Source organism: Balearica regulorum, chromosome 5 (genome assembly GCF_011004875.1).
Source record: "Balearica regulorum gibbericeps isolate bBalReg1 chromosome 5, bBalReg1.pri, whole genome shotgun sequence".
Taxonomy (NCBI): Eukaryota; Metazoa; Chordata; class Aves; order Gruiformes; family Gruidae; genus Balearica; species Balearica regulorum.
In genome coordinates this window covers 8,841,211-8,862,483 of record NC_046188.1, presented here as the reverse complement: position 1 = coordinate 8,862,483, position 21,273 = coordinate 8,841,211, and the positions used below count along the sequence as shown (strand labels likewise).

The 21,273-nt window shown below is 39.4% G+C and overlaps 1 protein-coding gene across 1 annotated transcript in view; it reads right to left on the bottom strand.

Moving 5' to 3' along the window:
- The window catches only part of BRF1 (BRF1 general transcription factor IIIB subunit), a 176,985-nt gene that overhangs the window by 100,295 nt on the left and 55,417 nt on the right, over positions 1-21,273 (bottom strand). The window contains exon 4 of the mRNA XM_075753389.1: positions 6,844-6,875. Within this exon, the coding sequence (XP_075609504.1) occupies positions 6,844-6,875 (32 nt within the window). The remainder of the gene's footprint in view (positions 1-6,843; positions 6,876-21,273) is intronic.

The following is a 21,273-nucleotide window of genomic DNA, read 5'->3' as shown; positions in this document are numbered from 1 at the left end:
AAGCAAAGACAAACGCATAATAATATTGCTTGATGACTGTTTATCTTCCTCTCGAAGTTTCTCTAGGCTTCCTTCCAGCCTAACTCAAAGTCTCCGGATCCGTGGTCTATTTGAGAAGTAACATACTTAGATCTAACCTGCTTTTCCACTTCACCCACATCATCAGTGTTTTATGACCAACTTCAAGGTGTAGGCAGTGTATTTACAGAAAATAACAAATTCAAATAGAAATGGTACATCAGGGAATTTCTTTCTTTTGATCACAAGTGCATTTCTTTGCAGTTTCTCGTTACTACCAATTTAGAAAGAAAGCATAATATATAGTGGATTACATGCTCTATTTTGTATTCCTCATGAAGCTCACACGTTTTTAATGCCAGGGTAAAGTCACAAAAAGAATCAGGAATATTTAATTGCTTCCAGTTTTCCTGGCTAATCAGTAGGAAAAGAGACTTCAGGCCCTCTCAACATGCTTCTCATCTTTAAAAGTTACCAGATATTCTGGGGCATTTCTCATAAATGGGAAATTAAAGGTGGCATAAAGCTCACCCAGAAATCTGTAACAACATTGAACTGTTGAAACATGATATTTAAGAACTTCTGGGTTTAGTGGAAGACAACCCTTTCACTAAAATTTTATGCCACTGTCACTAATTTCAACTATTACTCACATACATCTTGTGACAGATGAGATATGATATATAATAGACATATAGATAGTCTTTCTTTAGTCTCATCATTTGTATGGTTTTTTTTGCACTCCATTAAGCTTAGAAAATTAAGAGAATTAATTTAGAGGCCTACTTTAATTTCTAGTTCTTTCTTCATTAAGAACTTCTTATAAAAATTCATATACTCCAATCCATCAAAAGCTTAACACTCCAAATTTAGAACCATATGACATTTGCATTCATAAAACCTGATTCTATATGAGTCCTTAGAATGGTGAATAAACAAAAATGCCCTTCTAAAGGATGTCTCTGGCTTGGACTTGAATTGGTGCAGTTTTAAAGCTTACCACATCAACTTTGGCCTCTTTTCCCCCTTCTTAATTTAAAAGGATCATACTGAAAAACAGTATTTCCCCAAACTCTTCCCCATCAAAATTGTATAACAGTTGTTTAATAGACTTTCATAACAGTTGCACTCTTTGTTTGTGTATTTTCAGATATGAGCATTTCCTAAACTTGATGCAATCACTAGGTTTGAGCATCAACACCTAATACAACAGAGCGGCATCAGCCTCTATCAGCGGGAATATTGAAAAATATCTGCATACCCTGATAGTTTCTACCGTATTATTTTACATTCAGTTCACATTTGAGTAAATTTACAAACATATGGGCCTGCCACTGAGTTGTTTTTAGAAAAAAACCCCAGCAACTAGATTCTTCAGCAGGAAGACATCTTTTAGACAAAACGTACGTGCTCACCAAGGCATCAGAGTAAAACCAGGGGTTTTTTGCAAAGTTTTTCCAGGAGAACTTCAGATTGTCTAGATGTTGTCCTTTATCTATAGTTAATTTCTGCTTTTGTTACAGAACACTTTATATTAGCTAAAAGGGGCATTTGGAGAAGGAATGGCTTCCTATTTTTCAGTTACATCTTTACAGGAAGATCCTTCTACTTGTTATACTCTTCGCCCTTCACAGTATTTTTTGGTGACACGGTTTCTTCATTTCACATCTGTCAGTCATCAGACGCTGATTTCAAAGGGACACTTCCACAGGGACTCTTATCCTTTCATAATTTCCTCTTTCTTTCACATCATGCCTGATGTGTTCACAAATACCAGTATACTTCCACTTTTAGAAATAACGACAAATACCTTGCTTCCAGTAACACAGGAATTCAGCTGTTCATCAGTTTAACACCTTCCAGAATTTAAAACTCTCTTTAGGAAACAGGGAATCTCCCATTCACACAGTTACCACGTCACTTTACCTTCTGGACAGCAGCAAAAAATAAAGCTGCAATCATTGACTGAAAGTTTTTGCTTGACCATAAGTTCCATAAATGTATAAGTCAATACTCTTTCACTATGAGCAATTTCCAAAAAGGCTTTTCCATTTTTTGGAATGGATCTCAGCAGGTCTCCAGCCCATGGTGTGGCGTTCTGGAAAAATATTACAAATGGAGATGGTGGTTAAGGTCTTCTGTCTTTTAGAAAGACAAAGACCAGGCCGTTGGAACACAATGAGAATTTGCACTGTGAAACATCCATGGCTGCTTGCCTAAATAATTAAGCAAGCATGAAAAGCAAATGAGTTTTTAAGGAGAGTGTCTGTTGCTGGGGAAAGAGGCACCTGTGGTTATTTGATTCATTATTAACATTTCTTGTATAGTAATGCCTGAAGGTCCCAACCAGGTTGTTTAAATTAACTCAATCAACATAGCAATTTGCATAGGGGCAATAAAGACAAATGCAGTCAACATGTTAATAACTTTAAATGAACAAAGGTTATTAAAAACTGAAGCGAGTATAGTCTTTAAAAAATACTCCATTTTACCCTTCTCCATACAATAAACTGAAACTTCTTGGTTTTTGAATCCATATTGCAACCAGAACATTACATTTAAACTCAAAAGACAATACACAAAACTACAAATACATACCAAACCCAGCTTGTCAGAGCACAGTTTAAAGAGAGACACAAATCAAAATTAAGCAGCTTCCTCCACGCTATGCTTTAAAGCACTGCCTTACTCCGAAGGGAAAGTCTACTTTTGCTAATCCCATATGCAGTGGTCCTAGCATTCTTCCTCCAACACCACAGCAGTACAATAAACCCTCATCATACCATCTAGGCAAGCAAATCAAAGAATAATTTGCAACAAGCACAGAGGAATCAGGGAGGCCAATGCTGCCTTTAGAAGAAAGAAATAAAAACAACAACTGTCCAAAAATAACTGGCAATAGAAATCCTTCTGGACAAGCACTGTTAGTTGACTTGACAAATTGAAGCTAAAGAAATAGGAGGTGAGAGTTGTTTTTTGAAGTGGAAGAGAGACCGAAGGAGGACTAGACCAAGCAAGTACTACTGATTTTCACTCCTTGTGCACCCTTTTCCCTTACCTAGAACTATAGTGTAGTTGAGGTTGGAATGGATCTCAGCAGGTCTCCAGCCCAACCTCCTGCTCAAAGCAGGGTCAGCTATAGGAACAGGCCACATCGCTCAGGATCTTGAAAACCCTGATGGACAGAAACTTCAAAACTGCTCTGAGCAACCTGTTTCAACACTTGGCTTACTCATGGTGAAAAACCTTTTCTTGATATCACGTCAAAACATCTCATTTTAATTAATGACGTCCATTGCTGCTAATCCTTCTGCTGCGCACTCCTCTAAAGAGCCTGGCTCTAACATCTTTTCAGTAAGCACTAGCCTTATTTAAAGCGGGACACATCACAAGGCACACTCAAAATTATATTCTACTAATATAATTTTGAAATTATTATAAATTAATGAATTTATTGAATGAAAATGAAATTAAATGAATGAAATTAATGAATTTATTGGATGAAATTGGAGATCAAAGCACTGCCAACACCTCTTCTCAAAGTCTTTTACAATCACATTGCAAAGACCATGACACTGGAGATCACAAGAGGCTAAAAAAGAAACTGCCATTTCCCAGGATGGAAAGGCAGCATTTCACCACACTGAGATCAAAACTTTAGACAACTAGTTCTCCAGGTGGAAGGAATGAGGTGCTCTGGAACAGATGAGCAAACCTAAACTGTGCAAAAGTTGGGCCAAGGCTAGACAAGCTTCGCAACTCTCCTAAACAAGCAAGGCCTGTTACTTAGATTGGACTAATTAAAAAAGCAAACAAAAGGCCTGATTACAGACCTCTCTAAAGATTATATTTGCAAGTAAAATTCAGTATCTGGAAATACAAGCAAGTACTTTCCCTGTCAGAGACCGATCATCCTTCCAACTCCATCAACGCGCAGCATGGCTCTGCTTTGCACAAGGAAGGAGCCTGACTCGTAGCAGTCGTCTGGACATTTTCAGTAAATTTCAGATAATGCTTTGAAGTCTAAATGTACCAGAGGCATACTGAATCTGAGAACACTTTCAACAGGAGGTTTCCAAGACATAGGACATATTTCACTTGAAGATAAAATGGGAGAAAAAATACCAAAGAAATTGCCTTTTCAATTAAACAAGAAAAAAAAAAAAAGAAAAGACATTTTGGCTTTTTCCAAGATGGCAGCAATTTTGAAACTCCAAAAACTATTATGAAATGTAGCAGTTCTCCAGTGGAACAAGACAAACTCCCACATCTCTGTCATCAGCATAAAAGGAAAACTGGTACGACATCTTAAACAAAGTGCCATTAACAGTGAAAATTAGTCTCCTCTATTGCTAAGTTCTAGCTACGTAATACTATTCTAAAAGCACATTACACTATAGGGGACAGCTTTTTTATTTTTTTATAAAGAATCGGGGACCAAATCCCAAACCAACTCAATTATGACAGGAAAAGCAGTTGTACAAGAAGTACAGACCAGAGCCTATGAGGCTAAACAGACCGACAAGAGAGGAAGAACACAAATGCGATAGGGCATTAAACAAATACTGAGTTGCAGGTAACAGCAGATTCAAATCTCCTTCGTATTACTCTTAGCTACCACCTTTCTTACGTTGTGAACCACAGAGGGTGTTGGCTCTCCCAGCGCGAGACACTGGTTGAAAGTTACTGATGCGGAGGGTGCCATAAGTGGGATGCGGAATGGCACAGCTAATGCTGTTTCCAGCTGCGAGATGGCAAAAGGAAGCAATGGATGGCCTTTTTCACAGGCTTTAACTGCTTTTTTTTGCTGGTAGCTGGAATTACAAAGCTTACTTTTTGTTGTGCTTTTAGATGAAGCAATACATGAAAGGTTGTTATGCTTTTTTTTTTTTTTTTTTTACCCTCAAATGCACTGCAACCTGTTTCAAGGTGTTCTGTAATTCAGTCAGTAGCCTCCATAGACAGTCTAGAAGGATGTTTCATTTGGTAACTTTCTTCAAAAAATTCCTGCGGCCAGATGATTAGCAGCCCTGCGGGTCACTTCACCTCCCGCAGCAACTGAGCTGCCTCAAGTAGAAAATTCTGAAGAAAAATCTCACAATTTGCTATTAGCATCTTAGTAAGAGTTGCTGAAGGTCAGCAGTAGCTCATTTTTTAGACTTTCAGATGTGATTTTTTTTTTTTTCTGATATAAAATTGACACCTTACTCATTTTTACCAAGAAAAACAATTACCTGGACCAGTATGACGTATTTTATACAGATGAGTCTGAACAAGTTAAATATTTTGGAAATATATACTGCCACTACTACTGCTGGTAACAGCCTTTTTCTTTAATGACAGTCACATCCCAACTTCAGCATGGGAGAGCTGTCCTTGAAAAAAACGAGGCACTTCAAAGTAATACAGTACAATCTCATGTACAATCTCATGAACTAATTGATTTTCTTTTTTAGGCACACAATCTGTGGGCAAAGGCTGATCTATAGCACAAGGTACTGAAGTTTTCTGCCTGCACCATAAATGTTCTGCCACCAAGTTTTGGGTTGTTTTGTGTGAAGTTTTTTAATTTTTGTTATGTTTTTAAAAACAAACTCAGGGTGGGGGAGATACCAAGCTATGACCTGAAAAGCTCATTTATACCTTCTTAAACAGGACTTTCTGGCTAGCTACAGTTACCAGTAACATTTAAGACTTCTCTTTGCTCAGATTCACCTTAAAGTAGCTATAGAGCACATCAGAAGTCTTCACACAGTTATATACATAAATACAGATCGTGATATTGAAACTTTGTATTTTTTCCTCTTTCCAGGGTTGATTGTTTCCCTACTACTAATCTGTTTCTGTCTCTCCCATCTCTTCAGTTACCCCTCTTTAAGGTTTTGGTCCTCATATGCCCCATCTTGACATCTTTTCTGGCTGGAACGTACAGAGGAGAAAAGACAAATCATTCAGTCCTTCTTGTCTGCTCCTGCCGACATTACTTTTTTTTTTTTCTTTTATATATACAATACCTCTTCTTCTTCCTTCTTTACACTATGTGACTATTCTTCATATTATTATGATGATTCTATATCATAACAGTCACCATGAAAAATCACTTGTGTTTAGAAGTAAATAAACTTCCAATTCTACACACGCAGTATTTGGTTATAAGTAATCAAAATAATTCAATAAGAGTTTAGAAAAGAGAAAAAAGTTACTCATTTTAAGCACTAAAGATTCACTTAATTATTGCAATTCCAGCAGATAGCTTCAAGCAATAAATAGTCTTCAGAGGGATGCCATTTAACAAGACAGCTGGGAGGACAAAAATAGATGCAACTAACCTACTCACATTGTATGTAAAACAGTTGTAACATGGTGAATGAGGGTAAGACAGCATATGTCAATAGAGCTTGCTATTTCCACATACAGAGAAAGTACATATTTCTCTCAAAATACATTTTATAAAACACATCTCTGGAGTGCACTAATCCATTTACATAGTACTACCTACTAAAAAAGTTATTTCTGTCTTCAACAACTGTTCTTTTAAAAATGTGTAACATCTGACCCAGTGCCATTGCAGTCACTCTGCATCCTGATGAAAGAATCATGCTAACTCTTGATACGTTATTTGCAGCATTAAAAGCAAAAAAATATTTGTTTGACATTTAATTTTACTGAACAATGACTCAGATTTACAAACCCAGTGATTTTTCCAATTCAGAATTTTTAGAGAGAAATTAAAACATCCCAAACAGCCCATGCTGACAGCTCTTTGCTTGCAATTAAACTTTAACAATACAACAAAAGTTTCAAATGAAAAAAAAGATACAATACCTGAAGAAGGTCACTGAGGTCAAGTAACATATCTGTGAAGACGTCAAGGAATATACAGGCTTGTTGAATGTGGCAGTGTTTCTTAATTTCATTAGCAACTCAAAAAAGGGAGAAATAAACCCAGGTTTAAATGTCAAAGAAACCAAATACGGACTAGGTACTTGGGTACCACTTCCGCTAACAGCCAGCATCCAGCTAACCCTTCAACTCCCCCCAAAATCCTGCCAGCACCCACTGCATTTACTGCACAAGTTGTCTATGTGGAGCGATGGTCTCCCAGAATAAGGGGGCTGAGAGAGTTGAGCTTGTTCAGCCTGGAGAAGAGAAGGCTCCGGGGAGACCTTACAGCAGCCTTCCAGTATGTAAAGGGGCTACAGAAAAGCTGGAGAGGGACTGTTTACAAGGGTGTGGAGTGATAGGACAAGGGGTAATGGCTTTAAGCTGAAGGAGGGGAGATTTAGATTAGATGTTAGGAAGAAATTCTTCTCTATGAGGGTGGTGAGGCACTGGAACAGGTTGCCCTGAGCAGTTGTGGATGCCCCCTCCCTGGAAGTGTTCAAGGCCAGGTTGGATGGGGCTTTGGGCAACCTGGTCTAGTGGAAGGTGTCCCTGCCCATGGCAGGGGGGGTTGGAACTAGGTGATCTTTGAGGTCCCTTCCAACCCAAACCATTCTGTGATTCCATGAACAAGCCAACACCTTGTGTGACTTACAATACTCACCATTTACTGCAGCCTAAGAGAGACTCAATGACAACAAACAAAGAACAGCAGCAGCAAGATAGAATACTCACTCTTATTACACTTCATTTAAGAATATAAACATCATTAAGAATATAAACATCATCAGTCTCCTATGCCAGCTTTGGAGCCCAGGATCCCAGAAAAACAGATGGAAGAGCAAACTAAGAAAACCGCAGTAAGTTTCTTTTGTCCTCTTCTACAAGGACCAGTCAAAGAGCTGGGAAGAGAAAGCCACTTTGGCTACTCTCTTCTCTGACCAAGAACATCAGCTGTTACCTTTGAGTTTTCACCCCCTCCATCATATCCTATGCCGCTGCAAAAATATTAGATCACTGTCTACTACTCATTACGAGCACACTTGGAACACATACTGGCTAAAAAGAACCACTAAAGTTTCCATTAGATTTTACTGAAAGTAAGCACACTTATAAATGCATTGTATCTTAGCAGTATCTAAAAAGGAAAAAAAACAAACAACCAACCACCAAGCACCATTAAGCTTAAGGTGCAAAGGTAGCCTTCTCACTGCTATCTAACGAACACATGCTGGATCTCCTATCAGCTGCTCAGGTGTGGCATACACCTTGTAAAAGGGTTCTGGTTTTACCATTAAAAGGAGTGTCAAAGTAAAGTGTGAGAGAAGGAGAGAAAGAGAGGCAGGCAAAGAAAACATGTACGTGGGCGCATATGCGCATTTGTGTATGTAGCAATGTATTAAGAAATCCCGTATTAAAACAAAATACAGGGACACCAGTAGAGTTTGGTACGTTGTGGTAACGCAAGTATTAGCGTACGTTCCTCTTAACGTATGCCAGAGCAATATAGTGCACGTTTCTCCTAAGTATTATCAGCCATGGAAGGAGAGTAATTCAGATACGTAATCAGTTTATACATAAACATTTGCCCCACTACAAATTTTTATCCGTAAGCATTTCTATCCTTACTTTGCATTTAAAATTGTATGAATTTAGTACTCCAAAGTTGTTACAAAATTCAATACATTATGTTAATATTATTTGGTGAAAGTTAATTTTAGCATTAAAAAACACAGCATAGCTGGCTATTTAATTAGCTGAAAACAGCATGTCTCTGAAAAAAATAAAAAAATCCATTATAGACAGTATTATGCAAGATATTAAAGTAATCTTAAATTTCAACACAGTAAGGAAATTGCTAACAAAAACAATTTGTAAAAAATACAGCTTAGAAATCTACACAGAGCAATGCTGAATTCAGTGCAACTTTTTGGTCCAAGTAGTGAGAAAGGAGAAAATGGAAAGACTTTAACAACGCTATTGCCAGGGCATAACTGTCAGCTCATCAAACAGATCTAGGAAGAAATCACTACACCAATTTTATGCTTGGGAAATATCCTAGGTCTGAAAATATTTGTAGCTCGTTACTGACTTGAAACGTCTGGATACTTTATGCTCACCTTGAGATACCTTCACCAGTGAGGTAAAGTAAAATTATCACTCATACCGGATAGATTTCATCACAATTTAAGAAAAAAACCTCTATAAAATATTAAAAAACCCCATCACCAAAAGAAAAGCAGCTCGTAGGTTACTGAGGCACCAAAGCGAGCACCTGAGTGGCCCTGGATCTCAGCGTCTGTGTGCTGGCGCTGGAGACAGGAGTCAGGACAGCGTCAGTGCCGGGCGCTAACGCACATCTTCAGCGAGCCAGAGAGCCGCTTCTCTAACCTAGGCATTTCAGTTACAGTCATGAACTCTGTGTACCAAAGTGTTCTTCATCCCCCTCAGACTGTTAAAAACACTTTGGTGGAAGACCTGAACTTAGTAACACATTACAAGTCCTCAGGCTTTATTACTGTGAGAAAAAAAACAAACCACCTTTTTGTCCAAGTAAGAATAAACAGAGAGCATTGCATGCATTTGTAACAACACGAGATCAGAGCTAAGAAGTTGGGAAATTCACTTGCAGGATTCAGGCAGCTCTGAAGCAATTTAGAGCTAAACTATAGATGCTTTAACATACAGTTGCTTTGTTCCTTGGAGAAGTTAGTTCAAGTGTCCAGTGAAATTGTAAGCAAAGGTCACAGTAAAAATGTGGCATTTCTGGATTTCATTTAAGGTAGCCTCCAGCAATCTCTCTCCCTGATTAGACGTGTAGCTGCTACAGCAAAGAAAAAGCAAAGGGGAAATTTGAGTCATGCAGTAGCAACGGGTTGGCCTTTACTGTGAATATTGTGAGCACAATTATCAGCAGGAAGTAGTTGTAAAAACAGGCAGTTGTTTTCAAACTCCTTTTCAGAGTTGGAACAGTTCAGGAGAACATACGACAACAGCTGAAAACAGCAGATAATACTTAATATGTATTCAAAAATTATACAATCGTAAGATAAATGTTTTCTTTGAGGCTGAAAGAAAACAATAATTTTATATACAGAGACTGCTAGCACATGGAAAAGTTCTCAAGGGGATAGAAGGCTACTGATATTATAGATATACACATACAAAATAACAGGACATAAACACGAGGTTATAAATGCACCCAACTTAAAAAAAAAAAAAGAAAAAAGAAAAAAGCGTTAACAGTTTCAACTGCTTTTCCTTTGCTGTTCATTCTTTAAGCTAATTTCACCAAGGTATGCAACTGACTGTCCATCACCAGAAACTTTGAAATCAAAATGAGATGAGTCTGAAGGCTAATTTACTTCAAAAGATTTAATTCAAGGGAATCCTTTGACCAACGTGATGCAAGAGGTCAGACCAAGTAGCCAGAACGCTCTCTTTCTGCCTTTATAATCTAGTAATCTGTGGATAATGGAAAGCTCCATGAATCACAGCAATAATGATCTCATTCTCAGCACCAGAGGAAACAAAAGTTCATGATGAAATGAATAGTACCGGAAACCTAAAACCCAAAATACCAAAACAAGCATGCATTTGTCCTTCAGACAGACCTACATTTTACATATCCCAGCAATCCTAAAGTACTTATATGCAGCGAAATCCCCTTGGTTTTCAATATTGACATTTAGCAGGAGGCAAAACTGCTATTTGCCAAAGTTTATATGTAGAGATCCAGGCATAAATTGTGGAAGATGCTTTTAAAATTAACAACTAACATTTACAATAGAGTTGTTCCCCCTCCTAAAAAAAAAATTTTAAAAATCCAACTTCATTTTAGTGTCTGGCAATCCACAATAATCAGGAAACCTTCAAACAGATGATTTGTATTTATTTTAGTTTTCTTAAGTTACCCTCAGAACTTTTTTACTTATTTTTACAAGCTTACTACAAAATCAGCCGTACCACGGGAAGAGGACTAACGCCAAGGAATCATGACTGCTAGCCACTCAGCAGAAATTTGACATCTGTAAGAGCTGTGCTGTCCACTAATGAAGCGTTACCTTTTTTCAGTTGAAGGTAAAACGCTTCCTGTTTCTAACAAAAACTAAAACCAGATCCATTAAGTATATAAAATATTTAAACATAAAGCACTCTCTGTACTCAACAAGAGCAATTCAGCTGGCTGCAAACAAAAAAGCAAAGCTTAAGAGAAAATCTGACTGAAAAGCAAAAACAATTTCTGAATATTAAAAAAATTTTTCTCAAGTTCTAAATGAAATGAAGTATTTGCAATTTCAACGTTAGGGCTCTGTATAAGCTACACAAAAGATGGGAACTTCCCAGAAGCACTTACAATAACAAACACATGGAGATAAGACAAAAGGGAGGGTGAACATAGAAGTGGAGCGATACCAGGGTGAAAAACTAGTGGCAGCATTTGGCTGGCCCTGGATCCAGTTTTCCATCTTTCAGTTCAACAGCCAATTCACAAACTTCCCCTTCCATATTTTCATACACCAAGTGATTTCTGATTATGACTTACCATGATTATATCTCTGCTGCTTTACAAGCTTTCACCATTGTAATTAGCAATTAATTAAAACTGACTGACGGCACTAATTGTTTAAAGTAAACATTTCTTTTCCCAATGACAGTGAACTAAAACAATTAGCAAATAATAACTAAACCCAATTCTTTTGTAGAAAACCCATTTCTGATAACTCTAATAAAAGCTTTGCTTTGAGGCTGAAATTCTACAAAGCCAATTTCCAAAGTTTCTTAAGTTTGCAATTTTGCAGAAAGAAGTCCACGTAGCACAGCTTGCACTCGAGTATACAAATGAAAACAGCATTTAACAAATCAAACAGGTAAGTACAAATGCCATTTTCATAAGAAGCTATCTTTATTTATGTGTAGATTAATGCATGAGCAAAATCAGAATTGCATCTTCATCTGTGGGGTTTTTTTCCTTCTTTGCACACAGCTGCACATCTGTATTTCATAAAACCGTATTTTTCCATATTCTGTATTCTAAAATCCCCAACTTAAAGACAAAAAGCAGTGCTGCACTCCTTCCCCAGGTAAATCAGGATGTTCCTCTAGCAGCTCCCTTTCAGCACATGCACCGCCACTATCTTCATAGTTAAGACAAAGTTAACAGCAGCAATTCAGCATCATACGACCACCTAGGCAGATGATTAAAAAAAAGACTGCAGGTATTTCAGGCTGCATGCAGCCTGCCTCATTTCACAGCGTTAACGGAAGGGGTTAGAAGGGCTAGATGTCACCTGCGATCTGAATTAGCTTTTGACACCAATTCTCCCCTCTTCCATCTCCAATGACTAGACAAAATCTCAGGCAACTGGGCTGCTGACTGGCGCCACAGCCAGTTAGACTGGATGGATCCAATGCCTGCAAGCTACGTTGACCTTCAGACTCCCCCATGCACGTACAGTTCAGTTTTACTAAATTAATGGTGTAGCTTCTCTTAATAATTGTCTTCAGAGCCATTCCGATTTAGAGGAACATTTTCAAAAGCACGCCAGGCTAGCTGAATATGCAGCGAGCATTCAGCACTTTTGAAAACGCTGCCCTTAGAGAATATGGTCTTCAAAGGATTGGGGCTAGGCTGTATTCCTCATATTACTGACTTCAAGCAAATAACCTGCTTTGTGGGATACTGCAAAGTGTTTACATAGTCACATGCAAATTTATAAGACAGCGCAACATAACCAAAAAAAAAAGTAAAAAAAATTTCTTGTCCCAAAATGCTTGTACTGTCAACTTGCAATTATTCAGGATATCAGATAGATAAAATATGCAAAGAATATCTGTACTAAGCTACTGAAAGATAATCTAGTTAGTATATTTACTTTGGGAAAAGAAAATTTAGGCATAGAATGAAAATGTAAATATTAATTTTAAAGTTTTGAGAGACATGAGGTTAATCTTCAACCTGGATGATGTGACCATGTATAAATAACAGTTGGCTATATTCAAACAAAAAAAAAAAAGTCTCCAAACAAGAAAGAGAGACCCCGTCCCCTGAACAGTAAATTGAACAAGGGCTGGTGAGGGAAAACAAGAGAGGTTGCTAGGAGAAGCAAGGTTTAAGGAAGAACTTAGAAGAGCGGAGCTGGCACACAAGAATGGGAGAGAGGCACCAGGAAAGGAGCAAAGCTCAAGCTGCAAGGGAAAAAGAAACATGAGTAAACAGTAAAATCACTGCAGAAAACATCCTCTGTCTGAAAAGAGTTCAAACACATAAGCAGGTATGAAATTGCACAGTCAAAAAAACTGCACAGAATGTCCATTTGATAAAAAGTGGGCATAAGAAAAAGCAGCTGGGAAGGAGGACACCAATAGTAAAGATTTAGTAAAGGAGTTCAGTTCTCTCTCTTTTCCCTGTACACAAAGTCTGTAAAGGTTATGACTCTTGTACCAACAGTGAAAGAAAAGTTTCACAAAATTCAGAGGTGAAGATTTGGAAGAACTACTATTCTGAGATGACAATCAGATATTCAGCACAGCAGCAACACACGTTTGGAAGTGTGAAGCAGCTGGCAGAGACAGAGGAGTGCCAGAAACTAGAAGCAGAGAAAAATCCCTGCCCGCTCAGAGGCAGCAAAGGAAAACCAGCACGGTCATAAGCCTGACACTCTGCTGTTCGGAAGACTCCAAATGGAAGCATTTGGCAAGATACAAAAAAAGAAGAAAGGAAAAAAAAAAGCCCAATCTATTAGAGCTATGGTTTGCCTGGCACTTTACACCAACGTGAATGAACAGAATAATCTCAGCCTGCCCCAAAGTGGGGCATTCTGGCCCATCACCACCCCCTCCCCTGGGCTGCTATTTGTGCAGCAATGCAGCAAACACCAGCCTAGGCAACTGTCTGAAATAAATACTTTTTTCTTTTCTCTCCCCTCCTCCCCCTTTAAAAACAAACAAACAAACAAACAAACAACAAAACTGGATTAACTCCCCAGTTCACAGCAACTGGACAAACACCTGGGCTGATAGAAGGCAGGGGACAGACTGGGGGAGGACGGAGCAGGCAAGGGCAAAGCTAGAGGACTTCTTTCTGAAGCCACGCCAGCTCACGCTGGCTTAAAGCATTCATCAGAACCAGAGCCTGAGACAATCTCTCAGTCACCCATCCCACCTTCTCAAATTTCTCTTTAAAATAACAGTGTTTGCAGAGTTCTCCCCAGCCTGCTCCAAAATACAAAGGCCTACCTTATCTGAAAGAGAAACCTTAAAACAAATAAGGAGCAAAAGCCTGCAGAATAACTGCTTTATAGCAAAGCAAAATCTTATAAAACTGGTAAGACCTTCCTTGTTTTAAGTACATACACAGTTCCTGTGTGAAGGTTCATCGTAGTACTGCTCTGGTTTGCCCACAGTAAACACCCAGCTATACTTTTCAAAAAGTAGCATTACAGTGCTCAATTAAACCAGAACAAAACCAAATTCTGTAGACACAGAATGTTTTACATTTTCCATGCTAGAAGCCAAGCATTACATCTTTGCTTTCATGCTCATACGGAGTCTGATGCACTGGTATTAAGTGCCCCTCAGAGAATTATCTCCGCAGACCTTTGCTGAGATGGGAGTGCAGCAGCTGCTGTACCCAGCACTGGGATGTAGCAGAGTTTGCACAGAACCTCAGACACTACTTTCCTGCCACTACCATTTACCTTGATTTATCCATGCAGAGGCATTAAATAGTATCTTACACGTCAAAACAGCGCCACTCATTTAGCAGAAAATTTCTGATGCTAGGGTTTTTGTTTTAAGAAAAAGTATAGCTTAAAAAAATTGAATTGTCCCCCTGCCATCCTGAGGCTGCTGACTCCTTAATGGCCTTTGGTGGGAAGCACAACAATCGGATGTGTTAAATTTCCCATTCTCAGAGGCCTTTAAGAGAATCCCATCAGCATATGTCATGTAACACAATGATGGAATAAACCCTTCCATATCAGATTCTGGTAGGCACATACCTGTAGAAACCTCTTTTGTTACTTGAACTGGATTCTTACTGCCACGCACCAAAGGCAGTCCTGGTATTCAGAAAGCGGGCAGGAAGCAGTGCTTGGAAGTCAGGGCAACGCGCTGCTTTTACGCTGGCTAAACTCCTCAAAGCAGTCTGGTTTAGTCATTTTCAATAAAATAAATAGGAAAACATGGAGCTAAACTGATGCGTCGCATCGGTGGGCTGAAAAATCCTCAACCCGTGCCTTTGCTTTAAGAAATGCCTACACTAAATATAAAAAAGATTTCTACATATTCACCATAGCAGAAGCCTACATAAGTCATAACAGCACAGAAGTATACAGAAGTTGATTTTTATTAGAGAGTTACATTTTCTAGACTGGGCTTGCCTTATGGTTCATAAATAGCAGCTTATCCCAAATGAGTTTTAATAAAGCATTGTACCAAATATAGAATAATGCCTCTTGCACAGGCTATGCTTTGAGTGTTCAAGGGAGGTTTATTTAGCAGTATGGGAGTAGAAAACTCACATTACCTCCTTGGACAGTTATCCAGGTATCTTGGGATACGGTAACAGACAGAAGCAACTGAGTTAGCACGTTTGAATGTACCAACCTGTGGACAAGACACAATACGTAACCATGGCTTCACTCCTACCGCAAAGCGATGCACAAAGGAGAGATTACCTTAAGCTGCCACCAGCAGGCTGAGAAGATACCTTCACTTCCTGAGAGCCCAACTGAACGGGGCTCAAGAGAACTGAAAAAAAGAACAAGAACTGCAATAGCTTTTCTAACTTTAAAAATAGCCAGTATCAATTTTAAATACCTTTCAGGGCTAGAGACAAGTGAAATGGATACAATTGTCAACATGACACATTCCCCTTCAATGACATAATATACTGGATTTTAAATTTAAAACAAATTATATCTTGAAAGTTGCCCCTAGAAAAAGATTAAATTTGGTCCTTGAACAATTACAGCAGGTGGAGGGAGGAGTTTACATGGCATGGAAGACAGGCAATATATCTGAGATTTTAAGGCAACTAACTTTTCAGATAGTTCAATTATGACAGTAAATGTTTGAGATGATTTATTGAGCAGGGAAAATACAGTCACAGGCATTTAATATACTTTTTACTTTATCTACACAAAAGGGTGGGAAGTAAATGCTTCCCTTTGGGAATCAGTTTTTCCCAAGAAAGTGAGAACCCAGCGGGACTCCAGGCTGTGCCTCAGGACACTGGGTTTCAGTTTCCATTTTTGCCACTGCCCCGCAAAAAAAAACCCAAACATTTCATCCTTCTTTATCAGGTTTTTATAATGAAGACAACAGTTTCCCCTTCCTTGGTAAAATGCTCTGAAATCTGATTATCTTACTATTATAATACACATTTTGACGCTGGGGATCCCAAGTCTCTCCAAAGAGTCAGAGAAACAGGCTTTCAAATGTATTTTAGCTATAATCTTCCAGTAGGTAACTAACTTTATGGTCAACAATTATTTTTCAGACCCTCTCCCTGCCTTTGAATGACCCAAGCTACATTCTGTCTTAAAGCAACATCCTGATCTAACTAGTGGGTTTATGATATGCAAATCAACATAGAATTGTCCTCCGGTCCAAAACATGCAAAAAGGGCTCATGAGCTACGTGACATCCTGAGCTCCTTATAATAAAGGGATGCGATGCATATCACAGATTCAGTCCCTCCATATCACAGATTCAGTCCTAATTTTCATGCCTCTATTATCCAAAACACCTAGCTAAGAAGCTCCTATAACAACTTCAAAATCCTTTGTTCAGTTTAATATTTAATTCGATTTTGCACCAATTTGCTCTAAAATCAATTTGTAACTACACATATCAATTCTCAGTGTTGAAACAAATAAAGTGAGTGTCAGTTCCTTGTTTGCTGGTTATTCATCTTCATGAAGGGATGCTTAATCAGCATAGGGAAAATCCTTGACTGGGGTGAGGCGTGTGGGGGGAGAGGAGGGTAGGAAGGGGCCCAGAATACACATACCCATATCCTGCTGAAAACTCAGGTCTTCAGTAAGCAATCTGCTGCAATTCTCTACTTGTCACAGATACTGCAATTCTGTTGGCATTACTGTCAATATTTACTTCACTTAAGTAGGAACTCCCAAAGCATCGCAAGACAACGTTGCACAGCATCAGTTAGTGAACACACTAAAGTTAATTTACTTGCAAATGGCATTTATCACGTTCTTAGAACTTAACAACCTTCATTAAATGGTTTTAATCAAGATGGAAAATGAGGAATATTTTCCTGAAGTGTCATTTTAAACTTTTATCCCTGTATTATCTTCTTTTGAATGCCGTAGCAATGGCAAGCACTTATCTCTTCTCTCTCTCACAGCACAGAGACTGCTCTTTCATTATCAGTTTTTAAAGAAACTGTAAACTTATCTCTGCTGCTGGAATCCTTCACAAGAGAGAAAAAAATAAATCAGTAATGATGTACATATCATCTGCCTCTGGGAAAATAAAAACTGCCAGTGATATGCTGGGAAAGATCTCCTTAGACTCCTTTCACACCGTCTTGCAGTAGTTTTATTGTAACCAAGCAGTGTAATTTCAAATAACATTCTACAGCGTGCTGATGGCAAGCTCCTAACATACAGCTCTGCTCCAAACAACAACCGAGAATGCTATTGTGAGTCTCGTGTTTACAGCTGCTCACTGATTGTGTCATATTTGCAAAGCTTTCAAGAAAAATGATAACTTTTTTTCCCCACTGCTGAGACTTACAAATTCAGCCTAGGATTCTGATAACAAGTTCAATACTACAGCAGAGCCAGTGAGCCTGCAGAACTTGCTCCTCTTCACAATTTTAGCTATAAAATTCCAAGTGTTTTAGCCAATATACTTGGAAAAGCATATTCCGGGGCCTTAGCAAAATCTAATAGGAGAATAATATGCAGATCAGGACCCCTACATTGTGGGAAGCAGCATACTACTGTATGAAGTATAGATGCACATGGGACACAAACATATCTACACCCTAGTACTGCCCCAATGAGCAAGTCATTTTGTTTCCCTTCCACGCCTCAGTTTCTCCAACCAGAAGATGGGGATTGCAATACTGACCTTCTCCATAAAATGCTATAAATTCTACACCTCCATCACCAGGACACTCAGCTAGGAGGGAGCAAACTGGAGTTACAGTCCTGCTGCCAGAACTGCTTACATATTAGGTCATTATATTCATATATAATAAATATATTAGTAAAAAAATAAACACACAGAAATAACCTGAGAGAAAGAAGCTGAACTAGGTATACACCCTCTCAAAGCCTGGCCATTCCCCTACAAAAGCTTCCACTTGTTTGCTCTTCTCCTGGCCCCACAATTCTCGTGTTTCAGATTGCACAGCAACAACAACTTCAAAAGGAGAACAGGCAAGGTTTGGCCTGACTACCTTCTCGGCTTTTAACTCCTCTTACAGAAGCAAATTGGGGGTCTCTGCAAGTCAGGAACAGGCTTTGGTCGCCAGGCCTAAAAAAATAATAATTATAAAAAATAAAAATCAATGAGCACCTGTCATTGTGTTGCCCATCAGAAGACAGATCGCTCTGGACTCTCAGCAAAGAGAAATTCTCCATACAGAGCACTAGCCAAACACTTAAACTGCTGAGGGGGAAGACAGTTCAGCTGCACCCCTGAGTGAAGTGTCACCTACCCATCCGTTTGACATGGCACCCTAACCACCACAGGCCCAGGAGAAACTGGCCCTGCGGTGGGTGCTGCTTACCTTGACTTCAGCATAGCTGAAGACATGGCCTGCCATGGTGTTCTTAAAGCCAAATTGTTGGGACATCATGGTTTGGCTAGCTGGCCTAGAAGGTAAGCATAAAATTGGCCAGACTGCCAAGTTTGAAGGGCTGTGATTAATAGTACAAAGTCCAACTAGCAGACGGGTACTACAGGGATCCCCGGAGGCAACGCTGTCTCCATTAACAATGAGAGAGCAAGGCAGAAGGCACCCTAGGCAAGTATGCAGGTGACACCAAGCTGGGGGAGCAGTCAGTACATCAGAAGGTGGGGCAGCCATTCAGAGGGATCTTGGCAAGTTGGAGAACCGGGCTGACAGGAGCTGCATCTGTCTTTGAACTTCTTGAAAAGTCTGGCGCCCGAGACAGAATAACCCCTTGCTACAGTACGGGCTGGGACTGACCAGCTAAGGAACAGCTTGCACAAAAGGAGCTGGAGGTCACCATGGACAAGTTCAGCTGGAGTCAGCAGCATGCTCTTGCATCAAGAAAGGTCAAACACATACTGAGTTGTATTACCAAAAGTGCAGCCAGCAGTTGAGGGAAGTGGTTATTCCCCTCTCTTCAGTACTTATGAGGCTGTATCTGGAGAGCCACGGTCAGGTCTAGGTTCTCAAGTACAACTCCAGTACTCGAGCGACTACAGTGGAGGGCCACTGAGATGGCTGAGGGGCATGTGATATACGGGGAAAAGCTGAGAGAGCTGGGCTTGCTCAGCCCAGGGAAGAGAAGGTTTTAGGGGAGATCTAATGCTGTCTTAACTACCTAGTGAGGGGGGTATTACAGAATATGGAGCCGAATTCTTCTCAGACACACATAGAATTAAAGACAACAGATGCAAGTTGCAGCAAGAGAAAATCTGATTAGATACTAGGAAAAAAAAAAAAATCTTTGCCACAAAGGTAGTAAAACACTGCAATAGGGTGCCCAGAGAGAATATGACATGGCCACTGCTAGAGACAACTAATGCTCAACCAGAGCAGCGCTTCAGCAATCTACTGAGGGCGTGAGTGGGAAATTGGAGAGATGACTTCCAGAGGCCCCTTCCAATCTAAATTATCCTACAATCCCACATAACACAGTCTTTCTGGATTGTCTCCTCCGTATTTCATCACCTTCAGATACATGGAAATGTTTGTGTGGACAGTGTATGTACCACACCTTCTCTGACTGCTGGAGAGCTGGTGGAAAATGCTCTGTATTCTCTTTCTTCCCATCCTAGAACCTGGCAGTAGGAAGGAAGGACTGTTCTGATGAAACACTTATGTCAAGCTACTCTTTTTTTTTTTTTTTTTTTTTTTTTTTTTAGCTTCTCTTTTTGATGCTGTCCTCATGTTCTGGATACTACCTCTCAGCCAATGTTCTTGGCTCACAGTTGTACTCCTAACTTCTCCAGTTTCAACAGGAGGAAAGTGACCAGTTTACAGCTCTGCTGGGAGGGCTCCCAAGCTTATCAGCAAAAACCAAGGACTGGAGCATGCTCTTGTTTCACTGAATGACTGTGAGAAACAGCTGAGACACTGAAGCCACCAGTCCAAAGACTGAGGAATGAGTACAGTAGCAACCAATACTTAAGTTGCTTTCCCGTGCCACAGCAAGAGCTTAGTAGAATCTAGGTAGAAGATAATAGATATTAAACTAAACACTTACAAAAATATTTTTTAACTGAAAAACTATAATCTGAATATATGCTGGAAATAATTATTGGCAATGAACTGGGTCCTCCAGATGTGACAAGAATGCAGTGATTTGGGAGTCCCTCAGAGACAGCAGCACAGATGCAGTCCATCTGTTGCATTCTCTAGAAGACTGATCCTTTAAGGACCAGAAATTTTCATATAGAAAAGAAAATTAAACTTAAGTTCTGCAGAAGGTAACAGCACTCATGTGGGAAAACCAAACTTTCAACTGCAGAGAAGTACAGAATAGAGCGTTCTCTGATTTCAGGTACCAACTGAGACGCAGCAGCTGAAGCCTCCAGATGTTTCTTTAAAAGAAGACTTCTTCAGTAATGACTTACAATTATTGTACATTTCTTTCCTCATTTCCCTGGAGGTCAGGGATGGTCCACTGATGATTTCAACAGCAAATTTCAAAAGAAATATTCTCAATTCAGACAGCCCAGCTCTCTCGCCCAACAGGAAAAGTCACAGAAAAGCACCTATAATCTCACAGCCTGCGGCGCCAAATAGGCAGAACTTCATTACTCTGAAGCCACAGTTTCATTGGGGCGGGGGTAAGTGTATTTTTAATGTGAGTTAGCTAGAAGGGGGACAAAATCCTTGCATAGCAAGGACACTGTGCTACTTTCTCAGAAACTAGCAAGTTCAGGTAACTCTCAATTTTCTGCAGTCCAACTGGAAACACCAGCCCTTTGATTGTCCTAGAACTGTGCCACACATTCCAGTACCTGAAACAACAGTAACAGTTTTGTTTCCCCTTGGAAACTGCAAGGCCAAAAGGCTCTCTACAAGCACAATAAAAGTTAAAAGGACCAATTATAGAAGGAAAGATACTGTTAAACAGATAAGGTGAGAAGTTCTCCTGACAATAAGACAGAGGCAATGTTTGGAGTTCTGGTTTT